This window comes from Tyto alba, unplaced genomic scaffold, assembly GCF_018691265.1.
Source record: "Tyto alba isolate M040663 unplaced genomic scaffold, T.alba_DEE_v4.0 Super-Scaffold_45, whole genome shotgun sequence".
In the NCBI taxonomy this organism is placed as follows: Eukaryota; Metazoa; Chordata; class Aves; order Strigiformes; family Tytonidae; genus Tyto; species Tyto alba.
Genome location: NW_024881321.1, coordinates 18,363,898 through 18,377,880, shown reverse-complemented (window position 1 = coordinate 18,377,880; position 13,983 = coordinate 18,363,898). Strand labels below are relative to the sequence as shown.

The 13,983-nt window shown below is 45.2% G+C and overlaps 1 protein-coding gene across 2 annotated transcripts; it reads right to left on the bottom strand.

Annotated features, from left to right (window-relative positions):
• Positions 1-566: 566 nt before the first annotated feature.
• On the bottom strand, positions 567-13,978 carry CLN5 (CLN5 intracellular trafficking protein). Of its 2 annotated transcripts, XM_042805812.1 has the most exons (5): positions 13,876-13,978; positions 12,394-12,541; positions 5,772-5,937; positions 4,362-4,587; positions 567-1,191 (listed from the first exon to the last, which is right to left on the bottom strand). In XM_042805812.1, exons 3-5 carry the CDS (start codon positions 5,853-5,855, stop codon positions 680-682), a joined length of 822 nt encoding a protein of 273 aa, XP_042661746.1. In that variant the 5' UTR covers positions 5,856-5,937; positions 12,394-12,541; positions 13,876-13,978; the 3' UTR covers positions 567-679. The 2 variants fall into 2 exon arrangements, with proteins under 2 accessions (XP_042661746.1, XP_042661745.1); XM_042805811.1 differs by lacking the exons at positions 12,394-12,541; positions 13,876-13,978 and adding an exon at positions 7,867-8,126.
• Between the last annotated feature and the right edge of the window lie 5 nt (positions 13,979-13,983).

Here is a 13,983-nt window from a genome sequence, read left to right as displayed (position 1 = left end):
ATTGTGCTTACAGTACAGGTGAAGGAAGCAAAGTGGTGAAAAGATACCACCCATGCCGCCTTAGAACATATTTGCTGCCCCTTCCCACCCCACTGAACCCCTACTTCATAGGTTCCAGTCATAAAAAACAAAGAAATACAGAAACATGGATGTAAGGCAGACGTTGAAGGAACTGGGCACAGACAGGCGCTCAGGTTTGTTAGCTCCACCACGCGAATTAGCCGAGCTGGCCAGACCAGAAGGTCCTTGTAACGCTTGTGTCCCATCTCTGGTGGTGGGCAGGTGCTTTCTGTCACCACACAGCCACACGTGTGGAGGGTGCCGGGGACCACAGCAGGCAGGCTGCCTCCTGCTCGGCCCCTGGCGCTGCAGAGCTTGGCCAAGAGGAGCCACACCAGCCTAGCCTCAGGCAGCAGGCGGCCGCGGTTATGCAGAAGCTGGCCAAGTCAGAGATGCTGAAGTATTCATGAAGGTGTTAAGACAAGAAAAGAAGGGGAAAAAAAAAAAAAAAAAAAAAAAAAAAGCAGAGTCTTTCATGTGATCTAGCAAAGCCTTCCCAACACAACTTTTACAGTTGGCAGTGAAACATACAACACTTTAATAGCATCATGGTAGCGCTCCCAAATTCTTAAAGATATTCTGATATATATAAGGGTAAGGTTGATTCTTCAGAAAGCAATTATACACCAACAGATATATTGCTTCCAGTAGGTAAAGGGACCTCTTCATAAATTATTTTGAGATAAGGGAACTTCATAGGTAAAAACCAGTATTCCAAGTTGTAGAAGAGGTAAAACTGTTGATTCAAGATGACACGATCGATTATTTTTAAAAGATCCACAAAAAATTCTCTGACTGTCCGATGAGGTTTGAAGGGATAGTAGAAGTCTCTTATAGCTGCAGCCAGTGTCTTGTTTCCTAGTGGTCCAAAAATAGATGTTTCATTTCCCAAATAAATAGGTTCTCCACTGAATAGTATTATGCTCGTATAGTTTGTTTCTATCTTCTTAAATACAGCTCCTAAGTCAGCTAGCTTCTGGTACGTTCTCAGTATAAATTTAGAGCATTCATAAGAGTCAAACCATACTATGGACTGTTTGTCGGGACTCGCCTGAACTGTCCAGGTCTCATAGTAAATGCCAGTCTCGTTGTCGTATTTTACCCACTTTGCCATTTCATTAAACATGGCTCCTGTAAGAGATGAAAATAAGTATTATAGAGGTAAGGTAACAAATACATGACTCAGTGTATTTTCCATCTATTTTAAGGTTCACCTCCCTTCCCTGCAAAAGTTTCCCTACAACATTACCTGACCACACAAAGACTCAAGGCTTAGGCTGGAGAGAGAAGTGAAACCCAACTGAGTGAACATGGAAGTTATTTAAACTGTGATTCCTTTTTCTGCCTCATTTCCTGCTACTATTCCAGAATATCCAAGCATCAGAGAACCATGACCCTTCTCATTTTGTTTTATCCATGTAGACAAACAGGGCAGGTAGTACAATATACAAGAAATGCCGACAAAGCGCTCACCAGTGCAAGAGGTGTTTCTGCACTTCCTTGAGCTTTAACTAAATTCGGCAATTCAGAGCAGAAGTTTTCTTGTCTCTCCACAAAAAGAGACCTTAGCCTGAGACACGCTGCTGTTTTAGCAGCTCCTCAGCCAGCTAAGTTGAACTAAGCCAAATGATATGAGTGGGATGTGAAGATCAGCAAACTTGAGGACCTTGTGGATTATTGTTTTTATTTAGAATACGTCTTTGGAGTGTTCTGGTGATTTCACAACTGAAATGAGGAAGACTTCTCTAACTCAACTCATCCCTCCAGTAGCTCCTTACATGTGACACATCTGCCTCCCCAAAATAGAGCTGAAGCACAGGACTAATCTTCCTCCTTTTGTTTTTCCTGCACTGCACCCTTCCCGCCCTCTTTCCTCAGTCACGGCGCAGGGTACAGCCACCTATGACTCAGATCTGTCTAGCACCTCACATTCATCGCACGACCAAATTCTGCAGATTTTTCTTGTGTGATGCACCAGAAGACACAGTCAGACGACAGCTTGCAATCGTGACAGTGCCGCAAGCCACAATCTCTCTTGAGCTGCAAGCGTCACCGCTGCGGGTACAGTAACTGTGTTTGGTAGCTGTGGAGACAGGCAAGCTGAGGGACTGGCACCAGGTTACCTCACAGCTTGGGGGTGGCAGACATCAGACAGACCTCTGTCACCAACGCCACCCTGCACACAACCACCAGCCTCTTGCATGAAGTCTGAATTCACTGAAATGTCACATCTGTCAAGACCAACGAAGAGCACTGCATGCCACGCATCTCCCCCCAAAACAAGCTGCAAAGATCCGGTGGCTGGGTCTGCTCTTCATCAGAGAATAAACACATCTCACACTTACCCAAAGGTAAGGTGTGTGTGCAAGCTACTGCTTCAGACTAACCACAGCTCTGCACATTCACCTCCTAGGCTACCCCAATATAACTGTTCTTCACTCCACACTTTGGAGATTTTGGGCTTCACAGTAAGCATAACAATCATTCTGTTTCATTGAGGTGTTGGCTACTTTCTTTTTTAATTGCCCATGACTTGGTTTAATAAAACAGCAAGTCATTAAATCTGTATCAAGAAGCATTCTTACTATACACTGTAGATGGAATTGAAGCTCCCCTTTATCTTCTCTAATTCCTACCAGATTAGCTTCCTAGTGTGTATTCTGTATGGCATGTTATTAGAAAGGTTTTGTCTCTCCTAACAAGACCACACTGAACTTAGTATGAAGTTCTGACCTTAACATCTTAAATTTAACAAAAATATTATAGGTTAATGTGTGGCTCCACGATAATCTGTTGCAAGATGCCTAGACAATAAAAAAATCAAGACTTGGGATATTCCTGCCCTATTTCCACAGACGAAACGTACCCTTACATGACATTAACCTGGCTGATGGGCTTTAAAAGAAGATTAGATGATTGCTTCACTATGGTGTCTGACGCTGCTGACAAACAGCTCTACAGGATCTCACAAGGGCAAAGAGGGTCCAGCTGTTTCACACGTTAACGCCTTCTCCCACAAGATGGGATGCTTTTTGCCTGCTCTGTGAAGGAAGCAAGTTCAGCTCATGATGCTGGCCATCTGTGCTTGCATCCATTCACCCAATTCCACAGCAACTTTCAGATTGCTAGTGAAATTCAGACAATTCAGAACTCTCAGAAATGCTACCTTCCTAAAAGTTCCATGGAAACAGGAAGCGAGACAAGGAGGAGCATAACAACACCTCCATAAGGCACCAGCGTACCCTCACCTTTCTTAGGCATCAGGTAACCCACCCAGGCAGGAAGCATTACAAATTCCACAGCCGCATGAAAAGATTTAACTTGGTATTCATGCGAAAGAATCCAACCGTATCAGACATCAAAGACTTCTGTCATGAGCTACAAACTCACAGGAAAGCAGCTCCGTTTATTTCATTGCTTGAAGAACAGCTGAGAATTCCTTAGCAGCACTGGGTAAGTTACCTAGAGACCGAGTCCAGCAAAGCTGCTAGAGGTGGAAGCGGGCAAGCAAAAAGCACCACACCGCACTAGCTGTAATCTGATTCCACTGTGCCTTGTACACTGTCCTAACTTCAGAGTAAGTGATTTTGGTCACACAAAATGCAATTCTCCAAGTCCTCAGGGGGTTTTGTTTGTAAGCCATTCACTGTATTATTACAGTAATCAACCAGATTTATTTAAATGACCATTTTACCTTAGAATTTCAGTGTTCGGTATATACCAGGAAGCTATTCTGGTGATCATCCACATATTTAGAGGTGTAAATCCTGGTTTTGTTCCATGGCATATGACAGAGACCTATTACAGGGGACATCTGCACAGTTTTTATGACCCGTAATGGAGGAGATGGAAATAGAGATTTTTTATATTTTTGAGACTATTTCTAAATATGCCTTGTTTGCTCAGTAATGTACACATTTGCACCATTTTTTCTATCTCAACAGTCATCTGCCACTTCACAATAGAAGGTTTTGTTTTGGTGAAGCCATGTGAAGAGTCCATAATGGCTCTGTATAAGCTGTTTTGCTATTTTTACAGTCAAGAGACTCAAGTGTTTTTGTATAGCACCAAATGAGTCTCATTTGAACAACGCACACTGAAGAGTCGTTCAAAAGGCAGCAGCCTCATGCCACTTTCTGTATTCAAGAAAGTGCAGACAGTATTTCAGTCTGAAATTAGCATCAGTGACTAACATTGTGAATAACCTACAAAACATAAATTAAAAGATTCTGCTTTACATGAAGACAAGGCTGACTCTGTATTTTATGACATTAGTACTATCCAGAGCATCTTAAATCTACCTGATATTGTGGTCACGAGAACTAAAGTTCCATTTTCCTTCCAGTGTGCATCATCTATTCCTTCATAGAAGCAGGCAGCTCCCTGGTTACACCAGAATGGTGCATCCATGCCAGGCCGGAGATGTGGAAATGTGCAGTTCCCAAGTTGGAAGAGCTCATACCACTCCATTGTGTAGTTTTTGCCCGTCAGAGAGCTCTTGAAACCCACAGCATCATGCATGATTTTCTGGAAAAGAAAAACAAAAAAACCCACACAACTAAACCCCCAAAACTTTAATATAAAAAGTACTTCAGCTTGACCTGTACAGAAGATAAGATGCTTGGGAGTTGTTGTGTAACAAGGTGAGAAGGGGGAAGGGGCTTCTATAACATCTTGGATTCGGTAGCATTGATGCACAACATACTAGATTGTATCATGCACATACTTTTATCACAGTCACACTGCCTCAGTGGTTGTCTATCCATCCACTGTAAATTCTGTTATTTGGAGGCAGATGCTCAGTGGGAGCTCATCATCAAAACCAAAGTTTAATTTTGAATCCTTAACCTCACAGGGGTATCAAAGAAATAAAAAGCAGAACTTAGTTACCAAAAACAGATCTTAGTAATGAAAGCCACAAAAGGAATGACATAAATATTTCTTTTAAAAGCTGTAGAGTAAATAAATAAATTCAACCTTAGTTTAAAAACTAAGATAATGGTATTTGAAGCTATTTCCACTTTTGACTCTGTGTGCTTGGTTTTGGTGTTGCTATTTCATGTTCACTAGTATTTATTTATTCATTAGGAATCATGCTTTGAAGCTTAAGTATGCTACTGCTCTAGCTATAATTATTACTAAAGTTGAGATTCTTTCATATTTGCATGACCCCATGAATGGAGATTTTAATTCAATACTGATCTTAACATTTAAGAAAGAACTGTAAAAGCAACCAACTCGCCATGATCCACCGTTCTGACCAGCTAGCTGTCTGCTCCTGATAGATACCCATGTTCATACAAATTTTTAAGTTTTTAACAGCAGAAAAGTTAATACACTAAACAAGCATTTAATCTAAGGGGACAAATATATGTATATTCTTGGTGCAGTGCTAGCACACAAAAAAAAGACACTGAAAACACAATGGTATGTGCATACAAAACACTCCAAGTATGCAGCTCTGTGGGGGAACACATTCAAACTCACCGACAGTGCTGGTCATGCTCTTTCTCCAGCTGAGCTAAATTCTGCAAGTTTTGTTTGAAACTTCCTGCTCTTTGGGTATCTCTCCTATAGATAGCCTAGCTTGTGTGCTCCACTACTCGTCCATACAAGCCTATCCCAACCTTACAGCTTCCACTCTTGACACCTGCTGTTGAATACAGCTGAATTTGCCACTATAGATTTGTTAAACAAAAACAGCACCTCACCAAATGTCCTAGTAGGTCCCCATATTTGAATTCCCATACTGGAGCCTGTAATCGATACACGTCGATGACATCCTCTTCTTTCATAACTGGAATGGCAGAGCCAGTGGGGCAGAAGGTGTAACGAGCTTGGCAGTAAGGATCGGGTTTTGGACGGTAATCAAAGCGCCTGTGTTCAGAGAGATAAGCACACAGAATAAACACAGTTTCATGGCTGGAGTAACTGTCTCATGGCTTCCTAATGGCCTGAGCAGGAGAGCTCAAGTGTCCAGTCACCCCCAAAAGACAGATTCTGTCACCCAGATGCTACAACACTTGGAGTACGTAAGTTTGCAAGGCTGCTGAGATGTACGTCTGCAGGAACAGGATTTAAGGACTTAAGACTCATGAATGCAAATCGTGTTGTATACAGTACTTATAGTGAAGGAGTGAAAACGATGAAGATTAAAAAAGGTGACATACTCATAAAATCAGAGACACATAGATGCCGGGTAGACAACAGTTGGAAACCTGCCTCAAAAATATTCTCCTAACAGTTTGTCTACAAGCGATTGACCAGTTTGCTCTGTGAAACTATTCTATAGTAAGGGCTCCCCAGATGGAGCTATTTTTACTCTACAATATTGACAATATCAGAAAGAAATATTCCATTCCTCTATGCTAATTTAGATAAAGAGGTCTAAGAACCCAGCTAGGATCACTGTTTCCATTCATCGTTCCTATTAAACCTCAAAAACTGAAGACCTGATCTCCTTATGTACCACGTTATATACAAACAGCAAAAAACCTTCCTAAGAAGTCTTCCTTTCCCAATTTCATTCAGATTCACTCACAGCATTTCACTTAAAACAAGGTTCCTATATTCTTGTTACCAAGACAGTCTGGTGTACACAGCTTGCCCAGGGCACAGCCTGACAGTCTAACACACGCAGTTGCCCACGGCTACTGAATGGCACGATTACCCCTGCCGTGACATGACTCAAGGACACGGGACTTCCTGAGCCATAGTAAGGGCAGCAGCCCTGTTGAGACACGGCTGGTTTTTCCCTGTGGACTTCTTATCCAAGCTTGCTGGGTACTTCAGCATGTCTGCCTTTATTTTGTCCACAGGGAAAAGAAGAAAAAAAAAAAAAAAAAAAAAAAAAAGAGTAAAGCTGGAAAAACCCACACAGTTAGAAAACAAAGATTTATGCCAGACACACATTTAAGCCCTGTTTCTAAACTGCACACCTCACATTTTCAATTTCCTCTCCCACTGCACCTTGCTCGTGACAAGAAGGTAACAAGCATGTTAAGAAGCATTAAAACACCACACTTCTGAGTGCCTCGCATTGGTGGACTTGTACTCCAATTCTAACCCTCCTGAGACCCAGCCTTGCACAACACCTCGTGACTGCAAGATTGGCTCCTTCAGGCATCACTTGATACAAACTTAACTGATAAGAATTATGCAACAGGCTTTCAAAACTTCAGGCGTGTATTAAATAGCAGTTAAAGTGCAATGCCTCCCTTTAGAACCAGCAAGCCCACACAAAACACAGGTGCTAGTGTAGCCCTTCTCCTGAAGAGGCTTATTTCCTCAGGGTAACCAAAGCCGTAGCTGCCCGGTTCTGCAGAATGTGGTAATGTGCACTGCTCTGCTTTCCCCCGCAGTACCAGGTCTTCTGCTGGAGCTAAGGCAGCTCCGGAGCTGTAAGTGGGATTGTATATTATTTCATTTATCATGAACAGAAGTATGATGCACAGCTCAATTTAAAAAAAAAAAAAAAAAAATCGCAACCTGACTTCCTCATTGCAACTTTTTTTTTGCTGAAACTGGAATTAAAGGAGCATCTTTAAGGCAAAGGCAGTCATTCCCGGAGGCGGCAACCTTGCCGCAGCGCTAGGCCAGGGCCGAGGCACTCGCCCCCCTTACCACTGAACACACCGAACATCGTATAAATGACAAATAGCTCCGTGATGGAAAAGGGGGAAAATATTTCAGTCTGAAAATTAAAGGCACAAACGAAACAAAGGGAAAGCCGAGGCGCCGTGGCGGAGGAGGAGGGGGAGGGGGAAGCGGGCGGTTAGGCGCAGCAGCCAGGGCCGCCTCACTCACCTGTAAGGCACCGGCCACCGCCGCGGCGGGGAGCGTAGCCCCTCCGGGAAACACGGCCCCCACGCCGCCGCCAGCAGCAGCGGCAGCAGCGGCGGCAGCGGGCGGCGGCGGGCGGCGCCCATGGCGGCCGGGCTGAGGGCGGCCGGGCTGAGGGCGGCCGGGCGGGCCGGGGAACGGCAGCGCTGAGGGCGGCCGGGCGGGAGGAGGCCGCCCCCGCCCCCGCCCACGGGGCCCACAGGCCCGCGGAGGGCCCGGCCCGCCGGGCGCGGGGGGGGGGACGGCGCTGTGCTACTCCCAGCGTTCTCACCAAACGCAGTGGTTCGGGTTTTTTTGTTTTGTTTTTCTCCTCCCGAGGAAAAACAACCGGGTGCTGAATCATCCCTTGAAAACGTCACTCGACTGAACTGCGATTTCAGTTCTCTGGGGACCCAGACAGCTATGCGTTCTTGTAATTTACTGAAAGTTTTTTGTGTTTTTATTTTGTTGTTGTTTTTTGGTTGGTTGGTTGGTTGGTTGGTTGGGTTTTTTTAACAGCCTGATACGTTGTTTCAAGCACTGCTTTGGAGCCGCTTTAAAACACACACCCTTACAACCCGAATCCCCCAAGAGGGATGACCTCTGGGGTCTGGACCCGGCGGGATGAGGTGAAGCCTCACCAAGCAGCAGAAAGGCTTTTGCTGGGATAAAGCACACGGCCCTGAGCCTCTTCTGTCCTGTCTGAAGCCTCTCAGGGCTTCAAGCCAAGTTTGTATATCCGTCACCCATTTCAGAACACTTACTCAGGTTGTAACAATTTATGGGGATTATATATCAGTTGATTCTCTTGTTCTTACAACAATAGAGAGAACCATCTTTAAGATGAAATCTGGCTGAGAGAAACAGTGAGGGCAGGTTTGCCAGCAGCATCTCTGCACTAAACACTGCTTCTTCCAGCTCTGTAGAATTCAAAACCAGCTATGCTGGCATCAGAGTCCAGAAGGCTAAGTTTGGTAGTTGGCATCAGCAGTGAAAGCGCTGGTGTGTGCTACTCACTGGGTAAATAATAACTGTGCTGTGGACTTTTGACTATCAGGAGCCAGAAAAATATGCCGGTTCAATGCATATGAGCCCCTATAGAACAATCTCTAGTCAGTTCTCTAGTCAGCATTACACTAGGCTATATTCAGACAAAACTGGAGAACTGGAAAACCCTGCATCCTACATAAAAATGCTGGATAGGCTGCTGAATATCATTTTCGGTAATGTTGGTTCAGAAAACCGTAAGATGGCACAGCTATTTAAAATCTTTTATTTCAGCAACATTTCTGATTCTCACTTCATTGCTTCCTGATTCTATACTGCTTATCTTTAAAATCCATGCCATTCAGCACTATACGTCAATTTCATGCATGTATATATAATCTATATGTACCTACCTTTCCATATTTCATTTTCATCTCATGCATGTTATTTGTGTCTGCTTTAAAGTAAAGCTCTGGTTTTGTTCTTTATAAAATAAAGTGTGCTATTACTCATGTGTGTTTCCTAGCTTGAGCATAGTACAAGATGGCAGTTCTTTCATCTGGTCAAAAAAGTATGTGTTTGTGTGGAACATAGCCATAACTTCTAGTTTTAGAGATTTTAATGTGTAACTCTGGAAGTGCTTTATGACATAAGGGAAGCATAATTCATCCCTTCTACGAAACCAGGATGCAGGAAAATGAAATGACATAATGAAGGTGCCGTAACTGCTTGCTAGCCAAACTAGAAATACAGTATCAACTGGTTCTTAGTCCTGGCTCAGCATATGTTTGCAGTTTGGACTACTAAGTCTCCATTCAGGCACTGCTGTGGTAGCTGAACATGATGGGTCAAATGACTAAGATGGCAAAGCTGTTGATTTTTTTTTTTTTTAGCATTTTTGTATCTCACTTCATTGCATCCCATAGGAAACTTTTGCAGCACAGTGCTGTTTTTTCTTCTCATACAACCTAAGCTATATCGTGAAACATATTTTAACATGGAAAATAAATGACTAATACATTTGTGAATAAATATACTTGAGCTAAAAAGCTCACATGCCAGCAATTTCTGAGTCAGCAGCTGTGTTATTATCCAGAAACATGTCAAAGTGCCCTTTATAAACCCACAGAGCTGATCTTCATCTTTGTCCACTAGCAGGCTTAGAGAAAAGACTGAGACAGGTTACAAAGATCAACTTCTGGAGTTGACTGGCTTCCCATTTTTTTCTCATTTCCTGGATTATTTTCTTTTGATTAGTGAAAACCGAACATTTTGCTGAAACAATGATGAAGCCTCCCAGTGGTTTCCCATTATAAACAAGTACCTTCTCCGTCTCTGCCCTTGAGAGTAACAGGATAGAAGCAACAGAGAGAAAGGGGAAAACAAACCCTGCTGCTGCAGCCAAAAGTTAGGATTTTGAACAGCTAGTTTGCTTCTGAACATCTGTGTGAGTCATCACACTGTAACAGTCACAGCAAAGAGGCTGTTGAACCTGAAGTAACAGCTCCTATCTCACAAAAATGAGCTTCTCTGAATGGTGCTTACACCCTCAGCTGCACATCTGCCAGCCTACATACTGGCAATGTGACATTCAGTAAGAAAACTACGGTTATATATATGGATGGCAGCAGACAAAACTACACAGCTGGCAGTTTTACTGCTCACATAGGGGGTTTTTTTATGCTCACACTGGCATACATTAGCTGGATACACACTGAGAAACACAAACATTACCTGAAGTCATATTGAACCCAGTCCTTCCTCCCTGCCTCTGAGGGGAGTGAAAGACATCTTGAAAAAAGGAGCCAGATACAGGACTCCTCTGCACCTATACTCTGCTACGTAGCCTGAGGTGCAACCGCAACGGTGAGTTGGGGTGGGAGAAAGCCGTGTCTTTTTCTACAGGAAAGGAGAATGGCTGGGCTTTGTGACTGTGTAAGGTAGGGCTAAGGGTTCCCCTCAGGTCCTCCTCAACCCTGAGAGTTAGGATGAGGGCTGTGCTCAGGAGAGATGTGCAGTTCAGTGGGCATTTGGGACTGCAGGGCAGCCGCTGCTTCGTCTGGCAGCCTAGGAAGCGAGGGAAATTTTTTCTTTCCAAGCTGGAATTCCAGATGGGCTCTGCTGAAGCCTGAGAGATAGGATTCGGGCTGGGATAAGGATGCAGATGAAGTTCATCACAAGTTTGAGCTGAGAGTGACTCTCTGGGATCTGCTGCAGGGTAGGGATAAGTGAATCGATGAGTCAACTGGATGCAGTCTGTGAAATACAGAGCTATCCCAGTCAAATTTAAGCTAATCTCAGAATCTATTGTTAAGCAACTAAGGCCCTTCAGAGCAGGATTTCCACTAGAGAAAACATCTTTCTCAAATCCTGAGCAGTAGTAAAAGGGTTGGGGTCTGGGGCAGAGCTGTAATTCAACGCATTGAAGCCTGAAGGGGACAGTGTGCGCTCTCTCCCCTTCAGGGTATGTACTTGGTGGCTCAAGGTCAGATAAGAACTGTAGTGAGGAAAGCCAGAAACTGCTTCTGCTCTGCTGAGGCACCTCAGGAGGGGCTCCCTGTGCCTTTTCTGTGGAGCTGCTTTTAAGCCAAGGCTCTTGCCTCCTACCTGAGCTACACTGCAGCCACACCTGGGCCCAGCCCTGTACCCCATTGATGCAGACCCTGACCCATGTATCTGTTATCCCAGCTCGGCCTTGGATCTGCCCCATCGCTGTGGACCTGCCTAGTGATCAGACCCTTGGTGGAAACTCACTGCTGTCACCAGAGCTCACCTTGTCCTGCTCACCTTGCTCAGGGAGGGTACGACTGGGGCCAGGCTGGTGAGGCACCTGCCTCCCCTTGTCCTGTTATGCTCGGCCCCCCTTGGGAGCAGCCAGCCCTCGCCCTGCCCTGGCACCTTAACTCTGATGCTGCCACATAGCAGAGCAGTGAATCCTCTTCCCCACTCCAGATACACGTTTATGTGAAGTCAGGTAAATTTTGTAATTTGTGCTAGCTGTAGGGGTGTCAGGGAGCAGCAGGAGTAGGGCTGCTTTGCAAGGGAGGATGAGCCAGGAGCAGAGGTGACCATGGTGCAGACAAGGGCAGTGACCTCAGTGACCACAATGCAGTCCCGAAGTTACTGAATGAGAACAGGTATGTGTAATGGCTGGATCCAGCAACAGCCCCAGACAGCACGGTAGAGTCAAGCCCAGGACTACCTATAGTAAGTGTCCAAGGTCCATCCAGGAGGCAGGACTGAAGGTAGGGCCGCCTGCAGCATAGGTTCACAGGCTGTGCAGGAAGACCAACCTGTATGTCAGGACAGCAGGAAAGAGGACTGGACGTGCACACCTACAGCACAGGTCATGTCTGGAGGTCCAGGCCTAAGTCTACATGGAGCCCATGGGTTCGTGGCCAGAGGGTGTGTAGGTAGAGCCCACAGCTGAGGCTGGATGGGGTAATTATAAGGCTACCAGTACACTCAGGACCCTGACAGCAGCTTCTTCTGCCATCAAGGTGTTTCCTCTCATCTTGCACAGACCTGGCTTCAGAAGCGTACTCCTTGTGAAATGCTCTTGTTGCTACTTGCTGTTGTGGTCCCAGGCCAGAGAAGAGTCATCTCAGGGTTACTTCAGGGTGATGCAGAGCCAGGGCAAGGACATGTCACGAGCTGGGATGAAAATATGGACCTAAGACAGACACAGAGGGCCATGACAAGGTCACAAAGCCAAGGCAGGGACAAAGCATGAGCAAGCTGGAGCTAGCCCATGGCACAGAACCAGGGCCGTTATAGAGCCAGCACAGAGATGTGACACATCCCAATTAAGTCCAAGGTCCATCCAGGAAAAACGGCTACCTATGTGAGTCTGAGGTCCACCCAAGAGACAGAGCCAGAAACAAGACTGGAGATGAGATTACTGACAAATCAGGTCCAGGGTTCATCCAGGAAGACTAGCCAGTAAGTCAGGACAGAAAGAAGCAGGCAATTCCAGCTCTGAAGGTGCTCAGTTCCCTAGCTCTAACACTAACTCTGGCCCTAACACACAGGAGAGTTTGGGACTCCACTTTTATTTCCAAATATGCATTGAACTTAAGCTCCTTCCAAACAGCATCTTCCTAGCTCTCAAGCATGAGGAGAACTCCAGTAGGATTCCAGTTCTGGAGACTCTCAGTTCTGCCCTAAAGCAGGGATTTTCACTATCTTGCCCCTTTCCTGTTCAAGAATCTCCTTATCCATCATCCCGCACAGACTCCTGGTCCTCTGGTCCAGTAAAAGTAAAGGTTGTTGTTATTAAGCACAAGTTTCTTATAATAAGGGAAGCAGCTCATGAAAAATGAAGGACCAAGAGCTGAGAGATCTTGCTAAAATTAAATACAACTGGTCTCTGGTGTGGTATTTGTGTGCACAATGGTAAGAAGACTAGAGATGAATGTCTACCTTGGCCCAAGGAAGCCCTTTGGTTCCCTAGGGCAATGCCTTAACGACTAACCTGGGAGTGAACGAAAGAAGAAATACTGGTTTTCCAAAGAAACTCTGTTTTTCCTGTCAATATGGAACCACTCATTGGAACACAATATGACGTTAAGGGAGCCAAAAGGGCTACATGGTCTTATGAGAAAGGGTATCACTGAAACACACAGCATCAGGACCCAGCAATACTGCTGGCCTCTACCCAAACTCCACATTTCCTGGCTTTCAAAACAGTATATTCATTATACCATTATAGTCCTATGTGTAAAGAAAAAAACAACCTCACATCTATGCTGCTGGACCTCTGCAAGGTACTGCTGGAAGAAGGGCAACTTCCAGGCAAGTTACAGGAATTCCGATGCGCAACACTACCAGTGTCACCACACAGCACCTTTCATGCCTTACCGCTCCACTGCAGCAAGCAGGCCAGAAAATAAATGAGACTGAAAATGCGCCTGTTTCGTTTAAAACTAAAGGCATATCTAATTATTTTTTCCCCTTCCTCCCTCCCTCCCTCCAGCTTTCCCCCTGACATCTAAATCCCATCCTCACCTACATTTTGTAGGAAAGCGGTGGAGCACCTAGCAAAAAACCGCCTGCGACGTGCCAGCCCCTCAGGCTACGGGCTGCGGGGGGAAGCCCGGCCCGAACCCCTCCACC